Source organism: Artemia sp. Qi Xiang Cuo, chromosome 16, assembly GCF_049724085.1.
Source record: "Artemia sp. Qi Xiang Cuo chromosome 16, ASM4972408v1, whole genome shotgun sequence".
In the NCBI taxonomy this organism is placed as follows: Eukaryota; Metazoa; Arthropoda; class Branchiopoda; order Anostraca; family Artemiidae; genus Artemia; species Artemia sp. Qi Xiang Cuo.
The window spans coordinates 21,012,517-21,035,133 of NC_142809.1; the positions used below are offsets into that span (position 1 = coordinate 21,012,517).

The 22,617-nt window shown below is 34.5% G+C and overlaps 1 protein-coding gene and 1 pseudogene across 1 annotated transcript in view; one reads left to right on the forward strand and one right to left on the reverse strand.

The window, feature by feature from the left end:
- Nucleotides 1-18,642, forward strand: part of LOC148942669 (serine/threonine-protein kinase PLK1-like) — a 140,410-nt gene extending 121,768 nt beyond the window's left edge. The window contains exons 10-12 of the mRNA XM_089102641.1: nt 1,340-1,496; nt 9,701-9,941; nt 11,680-18,642. Coding sequence (XP_088958767.1) covers nt 1,340-1,496; nt 9,701-9,941; nt 11,680-11,895 — 614 coding nt within the window. The 3' untranslated portion in view covers nt 11,896-18,642. The remainder of the gene's footprint in view (nt 1-1,339; nt 1,497-9,700; nt 9,942-11,679) is intronic.
- A 1,093-nt stretch (nt 18,643-19,735) lies between these two features.
- Nucleotides 19,736-21,366, reverse strand: LOC148942670 (exonuclease 3'-5' domain-containing protein 2 pseudogene; annotated as a pseudogene).
- Between the last annotated feature and the right edge of the window lie 1,251 nt (nt 21,367-22,617).

The following is a 22,617-nucleotide window of genomic DNA, read 5'->3' on the forward strand; positions in this document are numbered from 1 at the left end:
TCTTTCTTCTCTAAGATACTCGACGTAATAAATGCAAAAATAAGTGAAAAATCTTCTTGATATTTAAGGTATTTTTAGTTTAAGAAAATATGACCCCATTAAATAAGTTCCATTTCTGGAACTTTTTAGAAAAAATGATATTAAACTTTATTTTAGTACAATGTGAGTCATTGTCACTTCGTTTTAATGTGAAACACTGCTTGAAATGTAACAAGAGCAATTCTAACGTAGAAAAAGCTCTAAAATATAGACTTGGATGAGAGTTTGATTGAATGAACCTTCTTCAACAGTTTCTAAGAGTTTTGAGACTTTCACCACTGGGATGAAAGTAAGTATGAATAACAGGAGATACAAGTTTATAAAAGTTTACAAAAGATGAAAATTTATTGCAGACTTTTATAAAGGTAACGATTGCCTAGTTTCATATAGAACAATGTGTTGGACAAGTAATTTTAACTTAAAGCTCTGAGTTCCTTTTTATCCCTTTAAACCTTTCTTTTTGTATTTTAGATACCACGTATTTTTTTTCAAGGAGGGGGGCAAAAATAGAGAAGTTTCAAGACGTGTGAATTGTGAAATTTATGAAGATTATCATGTGGCATAACGGGGGGATGGGGAAAGGGTTAGCCCCACCACTCCTAAGTATATGGCTGGATGCACAATTTATAGTAACAATTTTAAGAACTCTATTTAACTTCTTTGCAAAGCTTTCACAGCCCTTGGAAATATAGTTGAAAACAACTTTAAGAAGTGGGAAATCACCTTTTAAACGGCGATTTTTCTGTTATAATTGAAAGAAACGGTTTGCTATATTAGTAACATCATAGATACCACTCCAGAAGGATTTATTTCAGTTGAAATAGGTAAAAGAGTAAAAAAGATTAGCTATTTCAAAATAAGTCTGTTCGTTGCAAAATTGCCTAAATCTAAAAAAAAGTTAAAATTGATTGATTTCAATTAATTTATTATCCAGGCCGTATCCAGGGGGGGGGTACCGGGTTTGACCCCTCCCCCTCTCGAAATTTTTGTCCAACTCGTAAAATCGTAATAGAAATGCATAGAAATGAATTTTTGGTACGTTTTTTTTTGTAACCCCTCCCCTCCCTGAACAAAAATCCTGGATATGCCCTTGTTTGTTACATTAGGTATCTCTAGGACAGATTCAACTCTCCGTAATAATACTTAAGTTTTTTGGGATAACCATTCACGTGGCGGAAATCTTTGCTATCGAGAAAAGGATACACATTAAAATAGCTACTAACGCTTGGAGTTACTCAGGGGGGTCACCTTTTTATTATGTTACCATATTCAAGCTTTAATTAAATTTACTATATTCTAGTGTCGTTTAATCCACGGCCCATCCAAGTATCCCCTTTATTCGTTAGTAAGTGGATTGACTACTCGAATAAATACGGATTTGGATTCCAGCTCTCTGATCGATCAGTCGGTGTATTATTTAATGACAGCACAAGGATGGTTCTATCTTCAGACTTGCAGTGAGTATTTGTTATTTCTAAAACCTTTTTCGCCACCAACCAAAAGAGCATGGAACAAAAAGTTGACGTATTTGATTTTTTGCTGCATAAATTAATGACTCGTAACCTCAATTGACTGAATTTTCATTAATAGTTTGAAGATAAGTTTGGCAAATTTTGTCAATGTTGAACCCTTCCAGCTCTTTGATTGATCAGTCGGTGTGTTATTTAATGATAACACGAGAATGGTTCTATCTGCAAACTTGTAGTGAGTATTCATTTTTTGGAAAATATTTTCTTATGAGCAACCACCCGACAGAACATAGGACGAAATTAAAGTTTTACGGATTCGGTCTTTTTTCGCATAACTGAATGTCTCATAACTTCAATTGGCTATATTTTCATTGATAGTTTGTAGATGACTTAGGTACATTTTGTCAATGTCGCACAGAAAAAGCGCCAATTTTGTGTCACAAGTTTCAGAGTTTGCATGGTTTGGGAAAAGTTCAAACAGCCGAAAATTTCATTTTCTAGTCTTATTTAATTGGATAAACCTGAAATTCATTCTCGGAAAATAAATTGAAATTCTTATCAATAGAAAAATGAACAACGGATTGCAGTTTAAGTTAAATAAAACAAACAAATGTATATATATGCAATAAGTTTATGTCTATATTTTATGCAACCAAAAAGACCTGGTAATAAGATTTTGCAATGTGCAATTTTATTTTTTAATGTAGGATTAAATAAATTGACCTTAAATGAATCTGAAGTAATCCAAAATGGACCACAAATGAGATAAAATAAAATTAATTATTGGTTTATTACTAATGTTTGCAAAGTTGTGAAGTTTCAAGAATTCAATTTTTTTATGAATTGACCTCCAATATAATCCAGTCTTTTAAATTTGTTATTTAATACAGACAATTTTCTTATTAAATAGTCAAATACTTGTATCACTTAATAATACTATTTTATTTACTGTTTTATGCATATGCATTTATTATTATTTAATTTATTATTTAATATTATTTTTATTACTTAATAGTATAGTACAGTATTTTAAATTATTTACCAAAGTGCACTAGCATTAAAATATAAATGATTTTATATAAATGAGCAAAAAATAATATTTTTTGTATAATTGACGTATGATGCAAGTTTGAAAACCGATAAATGCATTTAACGTCAAAGCTATTTAAATGACTGCTAAACAAGTTCTACTGTTGAACTAAAAATTCTTGTTGTAGGAAATGTGATTGAATCACATTTCTTTTTTATTTGTTTCTTTGTGTTTATGGCTGAGCACTAATATCCTAGGTATCAATCTTATTATTTCATTTTTTTATGTTAAGAGAAAATGTCTGTATCAATTGATTAAATTCATTAATTATTTGTTATGTGGCGTTTGAGTTTTTCAACTTTAAATACAAAATTATGTAAACTGATTGAAAATTTTCCTATAAATAAGAAGTAACAGTTTCTATTTTCTGCAGAATTGGTTTATTATATAAATTTATATATATATATATATATATATATATATATATATATATATATATATATATATATATATATATATATATATATATATATATATATATTTATATATATATATATATATATATATATATATATATATATATATATTATATAATTATTATATATATATATATATTATATAATTATTATATAAATATATATTCACATTATATAAATTTGTATACCACTAAACGCTTTTAATGTCAAAGCTATTTAAATCGATTCCAACCGAATTCGGCTGTAGAGCTAAAAATGTTTGTTTTAGGGAATGTGTTTCGGTTTTGGAACGCCGGCGACCAAGTTTTTCACAGCTTGGATATCGAACTTTTATCTATTCCAATCAAACTCGGCTGTAGAGCTAAAAATGTTTGTTTTAGGGAATGTGTTTCGGTTTTGGAACGCTGGCGACCGAGTTTTTGACAGCTTGTATATCGAAATTTAATCTATTCCAGCCAAACTCGGCTGTAGAGCTAAAAATGTTTTTTTTAGGGAATGTGTTTCGGTTTGGGAACGCCGGCGACCAAGTTTTTCACAGCTTGGATATCGAACTTTTATCTATTCCAATCAAACTCGGCTGTAGAGCTAAAAATGTTTTTTTTAGGGAATGTGTTTCGGTTTGGGAACACCGGCGACCGAGTTTTTGACAGCTTGGATATCGAACTTTCATCGATTCCAGCCAAACTCGGCTGTAGAGCTAAAAATGTTTGTTTTAGGGAATGTGTTTCGGTTTGGGAACACCGGCGACCGAGTTCTTCACAGCTTGGATATCGAACTTTTTTCGATTCCAACCAAACTCGGCTGTAGAGCTAGAATGTGTGTTTTAGGGAATCAGTTTTGGTTTCGAAACGCCGGTGACCGAGTATTCACAGCTTGGGTATCGAACTTTTTCCTTCAATTTTTTTTTGTCAAGAGGTTAATTAAAGTCATTCCCTTGTTTATAAGTATGCGCCACCTCTATACTTTACGGCTTTTTATTGTTTTATTGCTGGAATGAAATAGTTATTTGCACTATTACAAATATTCGTGTGAATATTAATACATAAACGTTTTTCTATTTAAAATTTTTACAGTTTTTCAATTATATGCGATAATATGTCTTTAGCCGTATCAGATTAGAAAAAGCATCCACCAAGAGGGTTATAGCATTTCCCCTCTAACCTCATAAGAAAGGATGAAAATGAGAAAATCTTCTAGAGAGGGAGACAAATGTTGCCAGAAGGCTGTACATACTTATCTCTAAACTTTTTGGAAATATTCCATCATCGTCCCTTGTTAATGACGTTTTTTACGGATAGATAAATGGCCGGGCAAAATATTGGAACTGGTATGGTCGTTTAAATATTTGGACATGTGTTCTCATGAACTTTATATGAAATCTATCCCCTTATTCTCTAATAATCTTTATTTTGATTTATGAAAAGCTGTGTTGGCTTATAGTAACGATCATTTTTTCCTCTTGCACTGTAAGAAATAACATTTTGTAGAAGGTTGAAGTAGATTATGTAACTCAAAGATTTTCAAAAGTATTCAGGGCCTTTGAGAGGGTAGAGTTAGGGGTGCCGACGGGGGTGGGGGGATGGGGGGTGGGAAAGGCAATTGCCCCTCTAAATTTTAAAAAATGTCCTTTTTGGAATTTCCGTTGGAAAATAAATTACCTACTAGATTCTACAAAATATCTTTTTTTGTATCATCATTAAAAAATTGAAAAGAAATCCTTCCCCTCTCCCTATATTTCCAGAAATTGCCACCCCTGGGTAGGGAGGTGTCCCTGGCGTCTGAGTCTAGTAGCCTACTGTGCGGGCTGTTTCAGAAATGTTTAATTGTTTAATCTGTGGCCTAGATTCATTACCATTTTCATTAGCTAATCATTAGGCAATCATTAAATCTGCACCCTTCTCTAGGGTTGGATCTTTCAAACAGTTTTTGGAAGTAAATAATCCTTTTATTTTATGATTTTGTGACTCCATGTCACTTTTTGTACAAGCAACCATGTACAGTAGGAAGGACAGTGAAGATATATTCGTATCATAGAACAACTTGCCAAGAATCCTTCCAAAAAAAGGCTCTTTCAGATGTATTCATTCCCCCCGCCCAAACTTCTGGTTTACCTGTACAAGATTTCGACCACTTGCATGCATGACTACGTCATATCTTTATGGATAGTGCTTTCTAAAACTCTTCATTGTGGGCATCTATAATTTCACATTCTTTCTTTTATTTATTCTTTTATTTGTATTTATTCTTTTCTTTTATGCATTAATTCTCCTATGAGTTAGTAGAGAAGTTACTAACATCAATAGTGACGCTAAGCTCTGAATTTGTCGGTATTTTTAAAAAACAGCGTAGAATTCCTACGTGGATAAATTTTATAACTTGACTTACCGAATTCTTTCATTGGCGTAACAGAACATACGAAATTCCATAGAACATATAGGTTAAGCTTCAAGCCCTCACAAACTTATGAAAAGATCTACTATCTCACATTTTAATGGTTTAAAGCTTTGTTTGGTAATTTGAATTGGATAATCGCTCAATGGCGTTAGTTAAGAAAAATTTAGGGTGGTGGAGAATTTTTTTTTTTTAATATTGGGAAAGGGGACAATTTGTGTGTTTTTTTTTCAATGAAAATAACAAAAAGAAGACATTTTTCAATGGAAATAACCGCCCTCCCAAACAAAGTATGTTTTCGAAACCTAGAGGGGAGGTAAAGACATCTAAGAGACACATGCCCCCCCCCCCCTAATTGACGCCACTGGAATTGCTATGTATTTCAGGAAAATATTGCTGCTTTTAGTGCCGCGAGCTCGCTACTAATTTTTAAATTAACAAAAGTTCTGAAAGCTCTATAGTATTAATGATAAACCTTGTCCTCATTATTTCCGCTTGTTCTTCTGAGAAAAAAACTATGGAGATCACCATGGACTTTCCAACTTTCCAACATTCGAGCAAAAAAATTACATAGTCAAGAGATCAAAGCTATAGATGTAGAAGCCCTGCACGTTTTATCTGGGGCGGATCCAGGATTTTTGTTAGGGAGAGGGGGCAAAATAGGTTGATCCGATAAACTTGCGTCAGGAGCAAGTTTATTTAACGCAAACTTGCGTTAATTAAGTAAATTACACTACTTTAGGGGGGGGGTGTGTCCCCTCCCCCCTGGATCCGCCACTGCGTTTATTGAAACATTTGAAAGCGTGTTAATCTTATTGGTGCAACACATTTTTTCGACACTCTGGACGTTACTAAGTGACACCCTGGGGAATAGCAGCACCTAATTTGGATAGCACTCCCGTAGGGAGTGTTATCTCGCAGTTTTTCCAATAGAAAAGCAATTCTCATTGAATTCCTAAGAGGCTTATTACCAATTCCGATGTTTTCTGTTGGCAGCAATCTGAGGCTTTTATGACTATTTGGCTGGAGTTTCTCCAATCTAGAAAAGCATGTGACGTACATTGTTTTCTCTAAGAAAGCTTGACGGAGTCACGGTTTGAGTTTATATTAGCTTAGTTTATTGAAACGATTGCTTTACTGGCGAAATAGATTTTATTACCAATTACGTTGTTAACAAAGACACCGGGAAAAAGAAAAGACTTGGAGTTAGAAAAATATTTCTTCTGCTATTCATTTCGGAGGGAAAACGGTGTTATCCATATTCTAGATATTTTATTTGTAATCGAGCAAGATCAAGCATTCTATGTTAACATGAATATTAAAATTATTATTAGAAATCTATTGAAGAAGAAAGAGAATATCCATACTAAAAAAAAAAAAAAAAAAAAAAAAAAAAAAAAAAAAAAAAAAAATCCAAGGCTCAGGGTGTTTTTTACAGTTAAAAAAAAGTTCGGAAGGATTGGAAGATGAGTCAGCAAACCAATATTAGAATATTAGAAGCTACAGTGATGACACTGGTCAAATATGGCTCTGAAGCATGGGCGCTCCGAAAAACAGATGAAGATTTTCTAGATGTTTTCCAGGGAAATCGCCCACGGATTGTTCTGGGTAACCGGCTGACTAACCGTATCTCAAAGAGTAGGCTCTACAAAAAGTGCGGTTCAATCCCGCTCTCTAGGGCCATAACGAGAGAAAGGGTGAGATGGCTAGGACACATTCTGCGGATGAGGGATGACCGATTGCCGAATCGGCCAACCGTTTAGTTCTAAACGGAAAGCATGTCGTCTGCGGTTGGGATGGGAGGGTGTCATAAAGAAAGATTTAGAGGAAATGGGAATTCCTGGGAGGGTGTAAAGAGGGAAGCTTTGAATAGATTGGGATGGAGGAGGAGTGTGCGTAGCTGTGTTGGCCTCATGCAGCTTGGTGCTGCGGTGAGTTATTATTATTATTAGTAGTAGTATCCACGCTAGGGCCACTCAGGGCCGAGCTCCACGGTAGCACATTTTCTGGTACACCCACCCTAATCAGCAAGGATAAAATGTCAGGAAACTGGATACACTTTTGGTAATTCGGTATGTCTATAATTTGTAAGTTCATTAGGGACCTACACCTTTCTGAATCTAACGCCTCCCTGTCCAAGGCTTCTTTTGGATCCAGTTACTTTTTAAACATCAATCCCATCTAGCTATACCGGGAGTTAACCCGGATTTCGCGGACTAGAATTTTAACAAAAATTCTAAAAACCAAAAATAAAATTGGATATGCTTACAGGAATATCCCCGTGCTTACAATTTTTTTTTAGTAAATCTCAGAACTAAGATCAGGATGATAGAAGCGAGGTAATGACAGTTTTTAAGAAAGTTTGTTACAGTTTTTATCACTAATTTCTAAATATTATTACTATGTATTAATAAAAATTGTTAGTAAAAACAATTTTTAGCACAGTTTTTGAAATATAGGCTCTTCGAAAAATGGAGGAAGATACGGCTATGCAAGATTATTCCAGATCAATCGGCTGAAGGACATTTTTTGGTACACGTTTGAGTGTATGTGAAATTCAAACATAAAGCTGCCCAAAACCATGGTCTGATCCCCTCGCATACATCGAAAATGAAATAAATGTTAAAATGGCTAAAAAACAAACAAACATGGTCTGATCTTATCGTCTACGTCTATAATGAAGTAAATGTGAAAATGGCTAAATAACGGGGTCTGATCCCATCGTCTACGTCTATAATGAAATAAGCGTTGAAATAGCTAAAAAAAGTGATCTGATCCCCTCGCTTACATCTAAAATGAAATAAACGTGAAAATGGTGATAAAACATGGTTTGATCCCATCGTCTACGTCTATAACGAAGTAAATGTGAAAATGGCTAAAAAACGTGATCTGATCCCATCGTCTACATCTAAAATGAAATAAACGTTGAAATGGCTAAAAAACGTGGTCTGATCCCCTCGCCTACATCTAAAATGAAATAAACTTGAAAATGGCTTAAAACCGTGGTCTGATCCCCTCGCCTACATCTAAAATGAAATAAACGTTGGAATGGTTAAAAAACGTGGTCTATCCTCGCCTACATCTAAAATGAAATAAACGTGAAAATGGCTAAAAAACGTGGTCTGATCCCATCGTCTACGTCTATAACGAAATGAATATTAAAATGGCTGAAGGTAGATAAAAGGTAATATGCTTCCAAAACTGCGCTTTATACAAGCCAACTGGGGCCTAAAGAAAAGCACGACGTTCTTGGAATGGGCAGAAAGAGGATGTAAAATATTTTTTTTAAGCAGGTGGGACTTTCATGAGAGGAAGCAAAGAGAAGCTTTTAATATAGTGGGGTGTAAAAGTATATATATATATATATATATATATATATATATATATATATATATATATATATATATATATATATATATATATATATATATATATATATATATATATATATATATATATATATATATATATATATATATATATATATATATATATATATATATATATATATATATATATATATATATATATGATAAACAGAGAAAAAAAATACGCGTTTTTTTGTGAGCAGGGAGTTGTATCTCGCAGAGTTTTGAACTAGAGCACTTTCAGTGGCGAGTTGTTTTTTTGTGTTTGCTTAGTTTTCCTTTTTGGGGGTATCAAGATCTTTCTTGATAAAAATTAAATAGCCAAATTGTACTTGCCTGAGAGCCGCATAAATACTATAGTGCCAAGTACATAAAAACACAGAATTTCGCATTGTACAGAATTTGGGAAAGACGGTCATCAATTGTTTTTTTTCTGTTGTTCCCCTGAGGGGGGGGGGGGGCTAATTTGAACTCAAATTTTGAGTTCTAGCACCCTTTTTCAACAGAAAAAATGACATTTAGTGAAAATTATGATACCTAATCAATTTTCAAGTCCCAGTTTTTCAGGGCATGAAGCCACGGAGTAGTGTATTTTATCCCCGAAAGCATATGAAGTGCATATGAAAGGAACTATTGTAAAAGACAGTAATTTGAAAACTTCATTTGCACGAGTTGATTAATTTGAGAGACGTTCATTTAATTACAATATTGGAGAGCTGCACGGAGTGTTCAATTTTCATCTCAAATGCTTTGAAAGGTAATCGATAAATAAAACACTTGCTATTACCAACTGGCTATGTCTGTTGAATTCTAAAATGCTTTCAGGAACGCACTAGTCAAAAGTTAGCGTAAACAGTTGAGAGTGCCCCCCTCCCCCTACATAAGATCCAAGTCTTTTTGTTTCAAGTTATAATTTCTCTATTTCAGGCGAACAGACTATCAAGATAAGTTCGGCCATGGAAAAATATTCCCCCCTGACGCAGTGCCATGGAGTTGCCAAGAGAAATCTGTTCTCTTAAATTATTTTGCACAGTACATGGACGAAAACCTGACAGAAGGTGGGGATGTGTTACAAAACAAATTGAGCAAACGTCAGTTGGTTCATATGAAACGCTGGGTGCGGACACCTAAGGCAATAATCATGCAACTCGATAATGGAACATTGCAGGTAAGGGTACTCTGTCATTTGTGGAATTTTCTTTTAGATTATGGGGTTTCTCAAGGTCCGATATTAATAGAATCATTTTCGCGAATATATAATCTCAACAAGTCTATTCTACTAAATAACGAAACGCTAGATGCGTACCTCAAAAGTAATATTCATGCTATTTGGTAAGGGAACAGTACGGGTAATGTTATTCTGTATTCTGTCATCGGTGGGTTTCTCTTATAGATTTTGGGGTCTCTCAAGGTGCGATATTATCAGACTTATTTTCCCGAATATAATTTGAATAAATTTGTCCTACCTAATAATGGAAGGCAAAATGCGGACCTCAAAAGTAATCACCATGCAATTTGGTAACGGGACTTTCCGGGTAAGGCTATTCTGCCATTTGTGGGTTTTTCTTGTAGATTTTGGGGTTTCTCAAGGTCCGATATTATTTGAATCTTTTAAGCCGATTCAATTTCAACAAGTCTAACCTACCAAATAACAAAACGCTAGATGTGAGCCCCAAAAGCAATAATCATCCTATTTGGTAATGAAACATTGGCAGGACAACTCTGTCATTTTTTTTTGAAGAGAAAAAAGGGGGGTTGCTCACATGGCCTGTGATTGTCAGACTCGTTTTTAACAGATTAACTAGAATATACTTTCAATATTTTTGATGTCATTAATTCTATCCTACCAGATAAAAATCGATAATGGAGCTTGAATGATAATATTGGCTTGAAAGAAGTAATAAAACGGGGAAAGGACATAAACTTCAGAGAAATAAAAGCTAAGGCCATCTAGTTATTTTTTCTTTATTGTTAATAACGCTTCCTTTCACCTTACTTGGTACAATATTGTCGAGCCAGTCGTATTCACATGGGTTTTTGAGGTACACTTAAAGCTGTTTTACTCCTGAAGATATTTTTCTGACTCAAATATTAACCTGAAATCCCCACCAAAAAGATCAACTTTTAAAGATGGTGCTGGTGAATATTTATCCTTTTTCCAAGAAAAAGTACCTTCTTACTCGTAATATTGCTGCTGGCCATATACCACGGGAAACAAATATTTGATTTTCACGCGACAGGACACAAGTGTTTGCAATCTTTAACAAATGGACAATATGAAAACGAGGCAGCGAATGGTGATGGTGAAAAACCTAGATGAAATGCAGAGGCTTTCAACAGAATTATATAGCTTCGCATATAATTTTACAGCTTAATTCTATAATTCTGTAACTATGTAGCTTCGCATAAAAGAACAGCAAACAGTAGTATGAAAGTGTTGGCACTTACATAGATAAGGAGAAGGCTGCGGGTTCTTGCCCTCTTCCTGCAAAGAATTGAGCCCTCTACAGTTTTTTGAGTCTTTTCTTTTTTTCCCGAGTTTTTGATACAACACCCCCTCCTAAATTGATTCTTGCTTACGTGCCTGAGTTAAACAATATAATTTGCGTAAATCACTTCTATTTGTTCCCTTCAAGGTTTTTGTTTTTTGTCTGAGAAGTGAAAAAAAAAAAAAAAAACTGACCCAGAACTGGGGTAACATTTAGTGATGATCGTGTGGCTGATATTACCAATTAGTTGTAGTGATATGGCATGAAAGTTACTGTAAAAGTAATTTGTAACAAGAAATATACTGATTCGAGGTCTTCGTTTTTTGTCAAGTGACAGCGTATCGTGCCGAAGTTCCGAAAATTAGAAATCAATAAGAGACTACAAATTTAGTCTTTCTAATGCAACTTATTTTCCAGGTAAACTTCTTCCGTGACCATACTAAAGTCATCATCAGCAGTGGTAGTTCAGAATCAGATCCATTTATCACCTATATCAATTCAGAACGACAGTCTTCCACATATCGTCTACTCGACATACGCCAAAACGGCTGTGATATTCAGCTCCGAGACCGGTTAAGCTTTGCTCTCGCTGTGTTAAAAGAGTTTGCGGAACTCGACGGAGAGAGACTCTAAGTGCCATCTAATTTCTAAGTAACCCACAGCCTGGTATATTTCAAGGATTATGTAAGGGTCAAATTTATTGCAAGTCCCTTTTTGAATAGGGACAAAGTGACCTATTTGAGCTTAAAGACGTATATTATTTGACGTAATTTTGTCATTGTTATTTCCGAAAAGTTTCAATTGAGGGTACAAAATTTAAAAGTAAAGGTGGAAAAAGATCCGGTGTCTCAATTGAGCGTGTTTTCCCGCCACCAAATTTTGAATTAGTGAATTGTAAACTTTAAAACCGTATGCTTAAAAGCAGTGGTGTCAATTCATGAAAATTGGGGAAAGGGAATGTTTTTTTTTTCTCAAAATCTAAAGAAGAATTTTTTCTCAATTTTTTAGTGAAAATTCGAAAACAGACATTTTTAAATAAAAATATCGAAAAAGAGATTTTTAAAAATCTAGGAAGAACAGGCCCCCCTCCCCCAACTGACGCCGCCGCTAATATTTTTTTTAAAGTATTTAAAGTATAAGGTTATGTACCTGTTACGAATAAGCTACCATTTCACTTACGACCAAGGGCTTATCCGAGAATCTTGCTCGGGGCGGGGGGGGGGGATGTACTACGAAAAACAAAAAAACACATAAAAAAATTTGTTTATATGCATTTATCCTACGTTTTTATGACTTGGATAAAATTTTGGGGGTTGGGTGTTCAAATCTGGTATTCCCCCCCCCCGCTTGGGAACGACCTTTTCACCATTACTATTCTACTGGCATATTTATTATCATTAGTTATCGATGAATTATTATCCCTTTTTGGGTTGCCGGTAAATTGCTCAGTAAAAAGAAAATCTATTTTGGGGTAACTATAAGTTAGATGGTGATATTGTTTGTATAGATGTCTATCCAGTCAGTGCACTTTAAAACAGTACATACTTCTTGAAATTTAGTATGAGCCAAATTATCTTAAGTATTAAAATCAGAACGATACTTGTAGGGGCTGGTAACTGATACATTACCTCCTTTTTTATTTTTTGATTTGAATTACGTTTAATGTCTCAGTGATTATTTTATTTCAAATGCAATGAGAAGTTAAATAAGTACTGCTAGTTGAAAACAGTCTATTGATTTACCCTTCTACAGGTTCTATATGAATTGTGCTTCCGTATAATTGGACTTATTTATGTCACTCGATTTTATAGTGTTTTTAATGTTGTTACATATGCTTTATATGATGTGATTTTGATACTTCTGTCTATTTACCAATATTGAACGGCTTCGTTGCTTTATGGTTATCATGTCTAGTAATTTCAAATCGTGATCCGACAGTCTTGTTTACATAAATTTTAATCCGTTGAAATCATACTATTATTACGATCATGACGTTTGGGCTTGATAAAGTTCCAGTTAGAAATTAGTTGATTTTTATAATCTGGGATAATTATCACTAAACAAGTTTCCTTATGATTATCGTATTAAAATCCATATTAAATCAATACCGTATGATTAACATTAAATTGAAATGATTACCGTGTTAAAATTCATCAATAAGTCATAGCACCACAAGAACAAACTATACTAGAATCAATTTCTGTTTAAAGTTGGAACACAACGAAGAGTCCAAGTCAAATAACTGATCTGAAAAATCCTTACAGGAATTTGAATTAATGCCTTTTTATTTTAGATATTCGCATAATGACTTTAAAAAGTTTACAAGTGAAGGCAAAATTTCCTTAGCGGGTTTTGGGTAATATATAAAACACTAGTTCCACCAAAAACCCCAAAGACACAAAAAACACAAACACCAGATGTCAGGATTTACTGTTCTCCAAAGAGCCCATTTTAAAAAGAAATGAGAAAAACTAGAATTTTTGTCTTTTGATATTAGTTGATTCAAACCATTAAAATGGTGTCCAATATCAAAATAATGGTGTTAAAATAAAATTTTGTAAATACATTTGAAAGAAAATTATACAAATTACTAAGATATAATTAATTTGTATAATTTTTTTTTTTGTGTTGCTGTATACGCAACCTTTCATCGAACTACGATATTAAATTATCACAATCCAAGACTACTTTGTGCCAAAAATTGGCCTTATTAAAAGTAGAATAATTCTGAAATGTAAAATAATTCTAAATTTCCCCAAAAGTAGAAATATAAAGTTTTTCAAACATCGCATTTAGTCTATCAACTATGGTTTATCAGTGCAAAAAAAAAAGAAAAAAAATTGTAATGACTTCTAAAGACTAGTTTCTGTTCTTTCGAAAGTTTATCACTGGACAATAGTCATTAGCAAAATATTTTGATTATTTAAGCATTACAAAAAACGACTAAAGCAATTTTAAAGGCGTTAAAACTAAAAATACAAAGCAATTGGTATTCCTACTTCAGGTTCCAAATGTTTAGTAAGTTTTCTTCAAGGAGATGGTTTCTGAAAGAAATTTCAGTTTAATGGCGAGTTTCAGACGCGTTGGAAATACAGTCACCGAGCCTAGAAAAACCGTCACTTGGCCTGGAATATATACCAGCTGACCGTCTTTTCGTCTTGATTCTTTATTCATAGAAACTAATTCTTTCTTAAGTGAATCTATTTAAAAATAAAGAAAGAAGAAGGCATAAATATGTTCTAAAACCACACTGGCTACACATGAAGCACGAAAATTAAATATACAAAACAATGCGGGGAATTTGCAGTGATTCAATACAAAAGCAAAACAGATATTTTGGTAAAAATCTGCACTAAGGCGTTTTCAGTGCCAAATAGATAAATATACATGGTGTAAGACGGCTTAACAGAAGTCTTTCCCGAAACATTTGCTTTGTTTTTGTTCTTTACTGGCTGAAATTACCTTCGTTGTCGTTTTGTCACTTTTCTTTTCTTGTTCTTCGTTTTTTCGTCCGAAAACGACATGGCATGCCATCTATGGTTATTATAAATTATTTCGGCATGTCCATTTCAAATTTCTACTCCACCCTTTTTCCCATACCTGTTTTTACAGGCGGTTATACTGTACTTACCATTTAAGCAACAATATCTATAGTTTTATCTATAGTTTTAATAATACTTGAGTGTTGTTAATAATAAATAAGTGATAAGTTTAAATAATAACAAGTCAATAAAGAACAAATAATCTTTTACGATAAAGACTTTCTTTTCTGGTTTTTGATTTCTATATTCTGAGACTGTTACTGAGAATCATTTGCTCTGAGATTATCAGCTATTATCTTTCATACATTGTTCTTTGTGTGCATTGCTTCTTATTTGAAATACAACAGTGGCGGTTCTGGCTTCTTTTGCGCCCGGGGCAAAATCTTGATTATCCTCCCCCTCCTATCTCCCACAAAATTTTTGGGCCAAATTAAAAAAAAATTTCATTTATTAACGAAATTATTTTCAGTTCATTATTAACAAATAATTTATTTTTAATTGTTTAATTATGAGTAATTATTATTATTTAATTTATTTTTATTGGTACATTAATTATTTTAATTTATTAACTACACCCTCTACTTTATTTTTAATAAAAATAAAATTACAAAAGGATTATAACCGTTAAGACTATTGATTTGAAATTTCGTGCCCCTAAAATTTCTGCGCCTGGGACAAGTGCCCCATCTTTCTCACCTCTAAAACAGCCTCAGAAATACAAGAACTGTATTCATCGTTATTTTTACATATTACTAAAGGCCTTTGAAGAAACTCATTTTAAAAACAAATTAGCTTGAACACTTTCAAGCTAATTTTTTTTTATCAATAGATGATTAATTACTGTTAGTTTTTTTTCATTTGAAAATTCCCCGAGAAATTTTCCAATAGAAAAGTGTAACAAACAAGCTCTCAGGTGGAACGAAAATTTCTAAGGAAAATGCTGACATAAAAAAAACTTCAGGCTTCTAAAATGGAGGTAATGGGCCTTTGAGCCTCAATCCCGAAGGGTCCACCCAAGGTCGTATCCAGGAGGGGGTAGGGGGTTTGAAACCCCCTCCCCTCGAAATTCTCCCCGACTCGTAAAAACGAAGTGAAAATGGATATAATCAAACTTTGATGCGTTTTAAGTCTTTTTTTTTTGTAAATAAAAAGAAAAAATACCCCCCTCCCCTCGAATAAAAATCAGGGATATCCCCTTGGATCCACCCCACAACAGTTTAGGCTATTAAAACTAACAAAGGAATTGCCTCAAATGAGCAGTTTTATTTTTATAAAAGAAAATTGTTGTTATTTAATTCAAATTTTTCTATTTGCGCTAAGCTTTCGACAAAGTTTTCCCAGAAGAAATAAAATGAAACAAAACTTTAGTGAGACTTGAGACAAACAATAAGAGAATATATTTCGTAGTTGCTTTGACCCCCCCCTCCCCCCGAATTGTCTATCCGACTTGTAAAAAACACAATAAAATTGCATAAAAACACATTTTGATACGCTTTAAAGTTTTTTTTGTACCCCCCCTCCCGAACAACAATCCTGGACACGGCCTTGATGATATATAAAAAAAACCACTTCGGCATTATATGAACTAGCATGGTTCAACTAAGTACAAAAGAAATTGAAATAAATAAATGAAAGCAGTTGAAATACAAATGAACAAAAAATCTGTATTTTGGAATTAGCTCTTGACTTAATTTTATCTTTGGTTTATTTCTTTGAAAATGTAACCCGAGCTTTCATGGGACTTTGAAATTCCATTTATTGTACAAGAATATTTAGATTGAGGATATGTTCCAGAACTCAATTATCGTTCATTTTTGTTCTTACACAACAGATAACACAAAATTGTAGACAATTTTTGTTGCTATAAGTGCAGAACGGGCAACACTATTAGTCCCCTTGATGTATTATAAGTGTTTTAGTGTCTAAAACTGATGTTATCTCCCATTTTAGGCTGAAGGTAATAACAAGTAGTTAATGATCATTAATAATAATTGAGTTCAGGAACACAACCCTAGACTGAGATTAACCGCTCAAATTGCGTGGTGCTTCCGACAGTGGACCTTATGGTAAGAAATAAATGTAAATACTGCCCTGTCAATATTAGTGCATTTAGTAGAAGTTTTTCCTTTGGGTTCCGGGAGCGGGTATTTGCAATTTTATTTGACGGCACTAGAGTCAGATGTTTTTTTTTTTTATGTATTATTTATTGATTATGGTTATGCTTGAATATCTTGATTCTTCTATATAGGAGTTTTTCTTGTCAAGGAAAAGCGTTTGAAACTCTTTAAAATTCGTGGTCGCCAGTATATGTGTCTGTAACTAAATCTGGATAAGGGGTAGGAGGGGAAGGTTTTAGTGTAACCAGTAAAGTAAAAAAGTGGTTGTGTACGCGTATGCAGGGGTCGAAAATATGTGAAACTGGTAGATTGGGAATAGGTAATTACGATGTAGATTTTTTTTTGGACCGGCAGAAGAGGGGGGTGGGGGGGGGGGGGAATAGGTGGAGCATCCAAAATCTGTTGATTAACATGAGAAACATCCTTGGTGGGTGTGATTACCCAGTCCCAAAGCAAGGGGCTTCAATTGGGGGTGGGTTGGGGGGAATTCACCCCCACCACCACCCTTAGAAGTTTTCCTCTTCCTAGATTTTGAAAAATGCTTGTTTTTGGAACATTTTAAAAAAAAATGCCATTTTGGTATTTCCTTTAAAAATAACAAAATTATCCCTCCCCCCTACATTTTTGTGAATTGGTCAGTGCTTTAAGGAAAAAGGAATGTAGACAAAAAAAACTCAATTATAAAGACTAAGTTATCACAGTACCTAACCTAACGTTATTTTTTTTTAAGAATTCAGTGACTTAATAAATATACCCTAGAAGATAAATAAATCTACCCTACATTGTGTGAGGATGGCAAAAAAGCTGCGAATTTGGATAGGCCCATTATAGTCGAATACAGATAACAATAATATACCTTAAATAATTAATGAAGTTAAATTTGCTCTCCTATCCTATTGAGCTCGACCTTCGCCATAACTAACCTTAGAGGAAGTTTGCATTTTCTGAAAGCAGAATATAAGTTGGAAATAGATTGGCCTAGTTTTCGGAACACCGTGATTTTATTCATTTGAAAAAAGAAGGAACTGTAAGATGAAGTTCAAAAAGATATAAAAACTGGAAATCTACATATATTTGACATACAAAAATTTGAAGGGTAGAAATTCGTTTATTGGAGCAAGCCACAGCATAAATATTATACAGTATGGAAAATTTGGTTAAGAAATGTGACACATCACAGTGCGAGGTTTGGGAAGTTTCCCAAAGCGTCACAGCAATAGCTTCAACAGGGCTTCTATATTCCAATTGTAATGCGCAAAAAAAATTGCAATTGCGCACGCGCGAAGGCGGATCATGACGAAAGGTGTGCGAGTGGTGTGTCCTAAACATCTTTAATGGAGAGTGTAGGAATTTTTCATACTGCATAATAATATTTATGCTGTGGAGCAAGCTGACTCTAGAATGCCAGTTCTGTGTCTTTCAGTGTGTTTCTGCGCAAACACTTTCTTCTCTGTTTTTATTTGCTTTTGTCTTTCATGCTATTTCTTTCATTAATTCTCAGTAGGTCGAAATAGACATATCGTGTATCTGAATCTTGACAAATAGACATGACGCAAGATGATTTTTATGTTGACGATGAGTTTTAGCCTAGAGTGCTTGTATATTCGGAAAATAATTAGATCTCGTGTCTTGTTTTATATAAAATGTACTTTTTGTATTATACGGTGATCTCTGATTGACGAATTTTGTATTGTCTTGCCTTGAAAATAAACGCAGTTTTCAATTTTTTTTTTTCAATTTTATTTGGACAGTTGTAGCTTCTGTACTTTTAGAGCGGTTATATTCTCACAAAAAAATGAAATGGCTTAATACGCGCTTTTTCAAATATGGTTCAAAAGAGCGAAAAACAAATCTTCTACTGATTGCATTTGTTGAGGAAAGATCACTTCATAGGATACGGAAACGGGAGGACATAACTTGGACTAATAACTGCTACATAACTACTGACCTTGAACCGAAATTTAAGCACAGTATACCAAAATGGTGCCATATTAATTAGCTACGTGGCGCATTATTTTCTTATTCAAATTCTCAAACAAAAGGTTGCTCCTCCGAAAGGCCTAAATCTTTTGCTTCGTGCTTTCTTAATAGCACATAACGTCATGACTGGAAACAGAATTATTAAACCCTTCGACTATTTTGACCAAAATGGCTATCTAAAAATTTTAATAAAATGTCAAAGGGGTTAAGGGGTGGGTGGCAAAAAAAAGTGCACGAAAGGACGGCTTATTGCCTTTCAATAACTTCTAACTTGAAAGTGGCACAAGAAATTTCAATTTCTAATCGATGAGCTTTTCTCAAGTTTCTACGGCCATCCCTTCCACACAATGGCGACGCGAAAAAAAATAACTGAAAAGAATGCAGTGAAAACACATGACTCTTTACTATAGGCAACACTAGACCGTTGCCTCTGAGACATAAGAAAGAGTTGCGGCAAAATCGTAGTTAATGCCATAATTTCTGTTTCCCAAACCCAATGATTTTCCTAAGTTGTTTTGTAGGATCCTTGGTTTTCCCCAGGAAGTAAAAGCAATTAAAACAAATATATAGCAAAATTATAAGTAAGAAGATTTATTTAATTATCAGTAAAAAGATTTATTAATTTTCACAATTTGGATTCTTTAACGAATTCAAAACGCTCTTTTCGTTTGAAAAATATTCTGAAAAATCGTGCACTATGAGTGTTCGGAAACACACAGTGTTCGGAATCAGCGTCAAGTCGCATCAGAAGCGAAATTAAAGTTTGGGAAACTGAAAATTGTGTTTCTCAGTATAGTCACTAAATAGTCATAATCTTCCATACAATAAAGAAAATTAAACTGCCTGACCCCCAATGACAGCTATCACGTAATCTTGAGGATCAACTCGATTTTGAGCGTTCCTATTCTCTATCCTTTCTTTATTGTGGTCTAATGACCACAGTGGCGGTAGAAACTTTGGTTTCATTGAATCAATAAAATGCTTTCTCCAGAGTCTTTCCAGATTTACTAAACCTCCAGGTTTCTGTTTGTAGCAGCTTACAACTTTTTGGCCATGTAATCCTTTTTTTGTCGATTGCGTTTCTATCCTTAGAGCATGTTCAAGAACATCGTTAGTTAACAAACTGACATTGTAATATTCAGTAATTATCGCTTCAAGTTCAGCATGCTTGTCGAGTGGAATTTTATCTTTAGCGGATTTGATGGCTCTTGCCGCTGATACAACTTTCTTCAACAAATGATCTTCGGTTTCTTTGAACTTGTCTATGGGCCCAATTGGAGCACTACATTCTTCAGCAAGTCGCTTACGTAGATCCTTATCGCAATTATTACTGATTTTATGACATTTGACACATAACAAAAGAATGTCGTGAGACTGATGGTTTTTCATTATACCCGGAAAATGCTTCCGATATTCTCGAGGGATAACATTTTTTTTCACGTGGGATTCACTTTTGCCACATACGGCACATTGTTCTATTATAGGTTTATGATAATATTTGTCACAATCTCCAACTGTTCGACCCGCCGGTTCAAATTTGAGTCGAACTGTAAAAGGCTTTTCCTTCACCTGTATTCCCTTGCCTTTCCTAATGTACCAGTTAGGCTTTTGACGACCAGTGGCACACAAAATTTCACCATCTGGTGCTTCTATGTAGCAAACTTCTTTCTCTGAGTCTTTCTTTGGCGGATAATCCTTTGTATCTTGCTTGAGAAGAGTTGGATGTGTACCAGCTTTCAAATGCTTGTCCAGGTAAGGTTTCACAATTTTTCGTGCAATGGCCCAACTATCTGAGGCAGTAAGGGGGAAAAATCTTGATTTAATGGTTAGTTTGTATAATTCGTTAATAAGTTCGCAAAAGATGGGCACTGAAGCAAACGCATCAAGGGAAGCATAATTAATCTGTCTATTTGTCAACTGTGGTGCTTCCCAGTCACTGCAAATGATCTGGAGATCTTTCTCGAGGGTTATGCCAAGGAATTTTAATGATAGTTCTGCTAGTCCCATTCCTTCTTTCACTCTTTCTTTGTCTTGACGGCTAAAAACAAGATGGCGCAAGTCTAAACAACTACGAACAGACACTCCAGAATTTCGTCCCAATCGAAGTGCGTCACCTAGAATTCCAACTCCAACTTTGATTATCTCCTCATTTTCGAGTATTTCCTGAATTTTCGGCATAATTTTTTTAAATTTGCAGAGACGAACTAGAAGACATTCTCCAGATGGCGACGAAATTTGCATTAACGCAACTAGCTCTTTGATATCTCCGGACACCCACTCACAGTCTAAGCCGACAATCTTGGACTTCTCCACAGACAAAAAAAAGACGGCGGTACTTTAGCCCAATCGTCTCTACTTTCAATGATAAAACTCTTTAGTCCTTTGCTGTGAATTAGCTGTTTACACTTCTCCCTGTGAATTTGAAAAAACTGTCCACAACGATATCTAAGGTGAACAAAACTGGCAACTGTAGCAGCACCAAACACTAGCGCTGCACCAGCAAATACAGTAGGAGTAACTATCACAAAAGCTTTTTTCATAAAATTCATTTTTCTCAGTGATTAAATCCAAACTAATAGAATTCCTTTTAGGTGAGTAGTTATATACCAGCTAAGACGTCATTTTTAGACCCAAAATGACGTCATAATTAGCGAAGGTGATCTGATAATCTGAGAGGCCGTCATGATTTGTTAACTCAATATGTTATTATAATTAGACCCCGGCGCCGCGCCGGCGGATCGACCGAACGCCGCCGACGAGAGGCCCGGTCGAATGCCGCCGAAGTGTCGTAACGCCGCTGGCGCAGCGCAGGCACGCCGCCGCCGGCAGAGGTGGCGGCGTTCGGTCGACTTTAAATTAATTTTTGCGGCAATTCTTTATTGCGTCAACCGCAAAGTCGGAGCTTTCCTTCTCGTGTGGTTTAGTGTTTCGATTTTCTTGATTAGAAATCAAGCAGAGCTTGCACTATCCCCGAATTTTCGGGTATTTCCCCGAAAATCTATGCGTCACCCCGAAAAAAAATTTGGCTCCCCGAATCCCCAAAAATCACGTAATCACGATGCCACCCCTAGCGATTTATCACCAGTGACTTTCCCTGCCAAATATTACTTTGCATACCATAATTCTTCCCTACTCTCTTGTTCATTAATTTTCGTCTCTTTTGTTACTTTACAGAAAAAACAGACGGATAAAATATGATATTGAAAATATTGAAATATACATAGTTCTTCATATGTTGACAAAAAACAGTATCGTCTTTATGAAATGAGTTTAAATCATTTTGAATGCAGTTTCCCAATAGCTATTTCTTACATCGTTCGTAGTCAAGAATTTATTTTCAAGTTGAATAGAATTATAGAACGCATTCACTACTATACAGCTTCAGCCTTTTTTTGGATTTTGAAATTGATAGCCGACAGATTGTTTCTACAGCTGAATTTTAAATTTGTAGATTTTTTTTGCTGTTTTTAGATAAGATTTTCTTAATGTTTAATACTCAATTATTGAACGCCTGATAGAAAATACAATCTTCTTTCTGGAACATTTTTACCCCCGCCTCCCCCCCCCCAAAAAAAAACCAACCTTCAGATGAGACAAAATTTAGCTACAGACTAAGCTATGTAAAAGGTTGGGGAATTAAAGATTGAACCGGAAGTTACCCCAAAAATATGATTCATAAACAAATAGTAAATTATTGCCTTGGGGGGGGGGGGTAG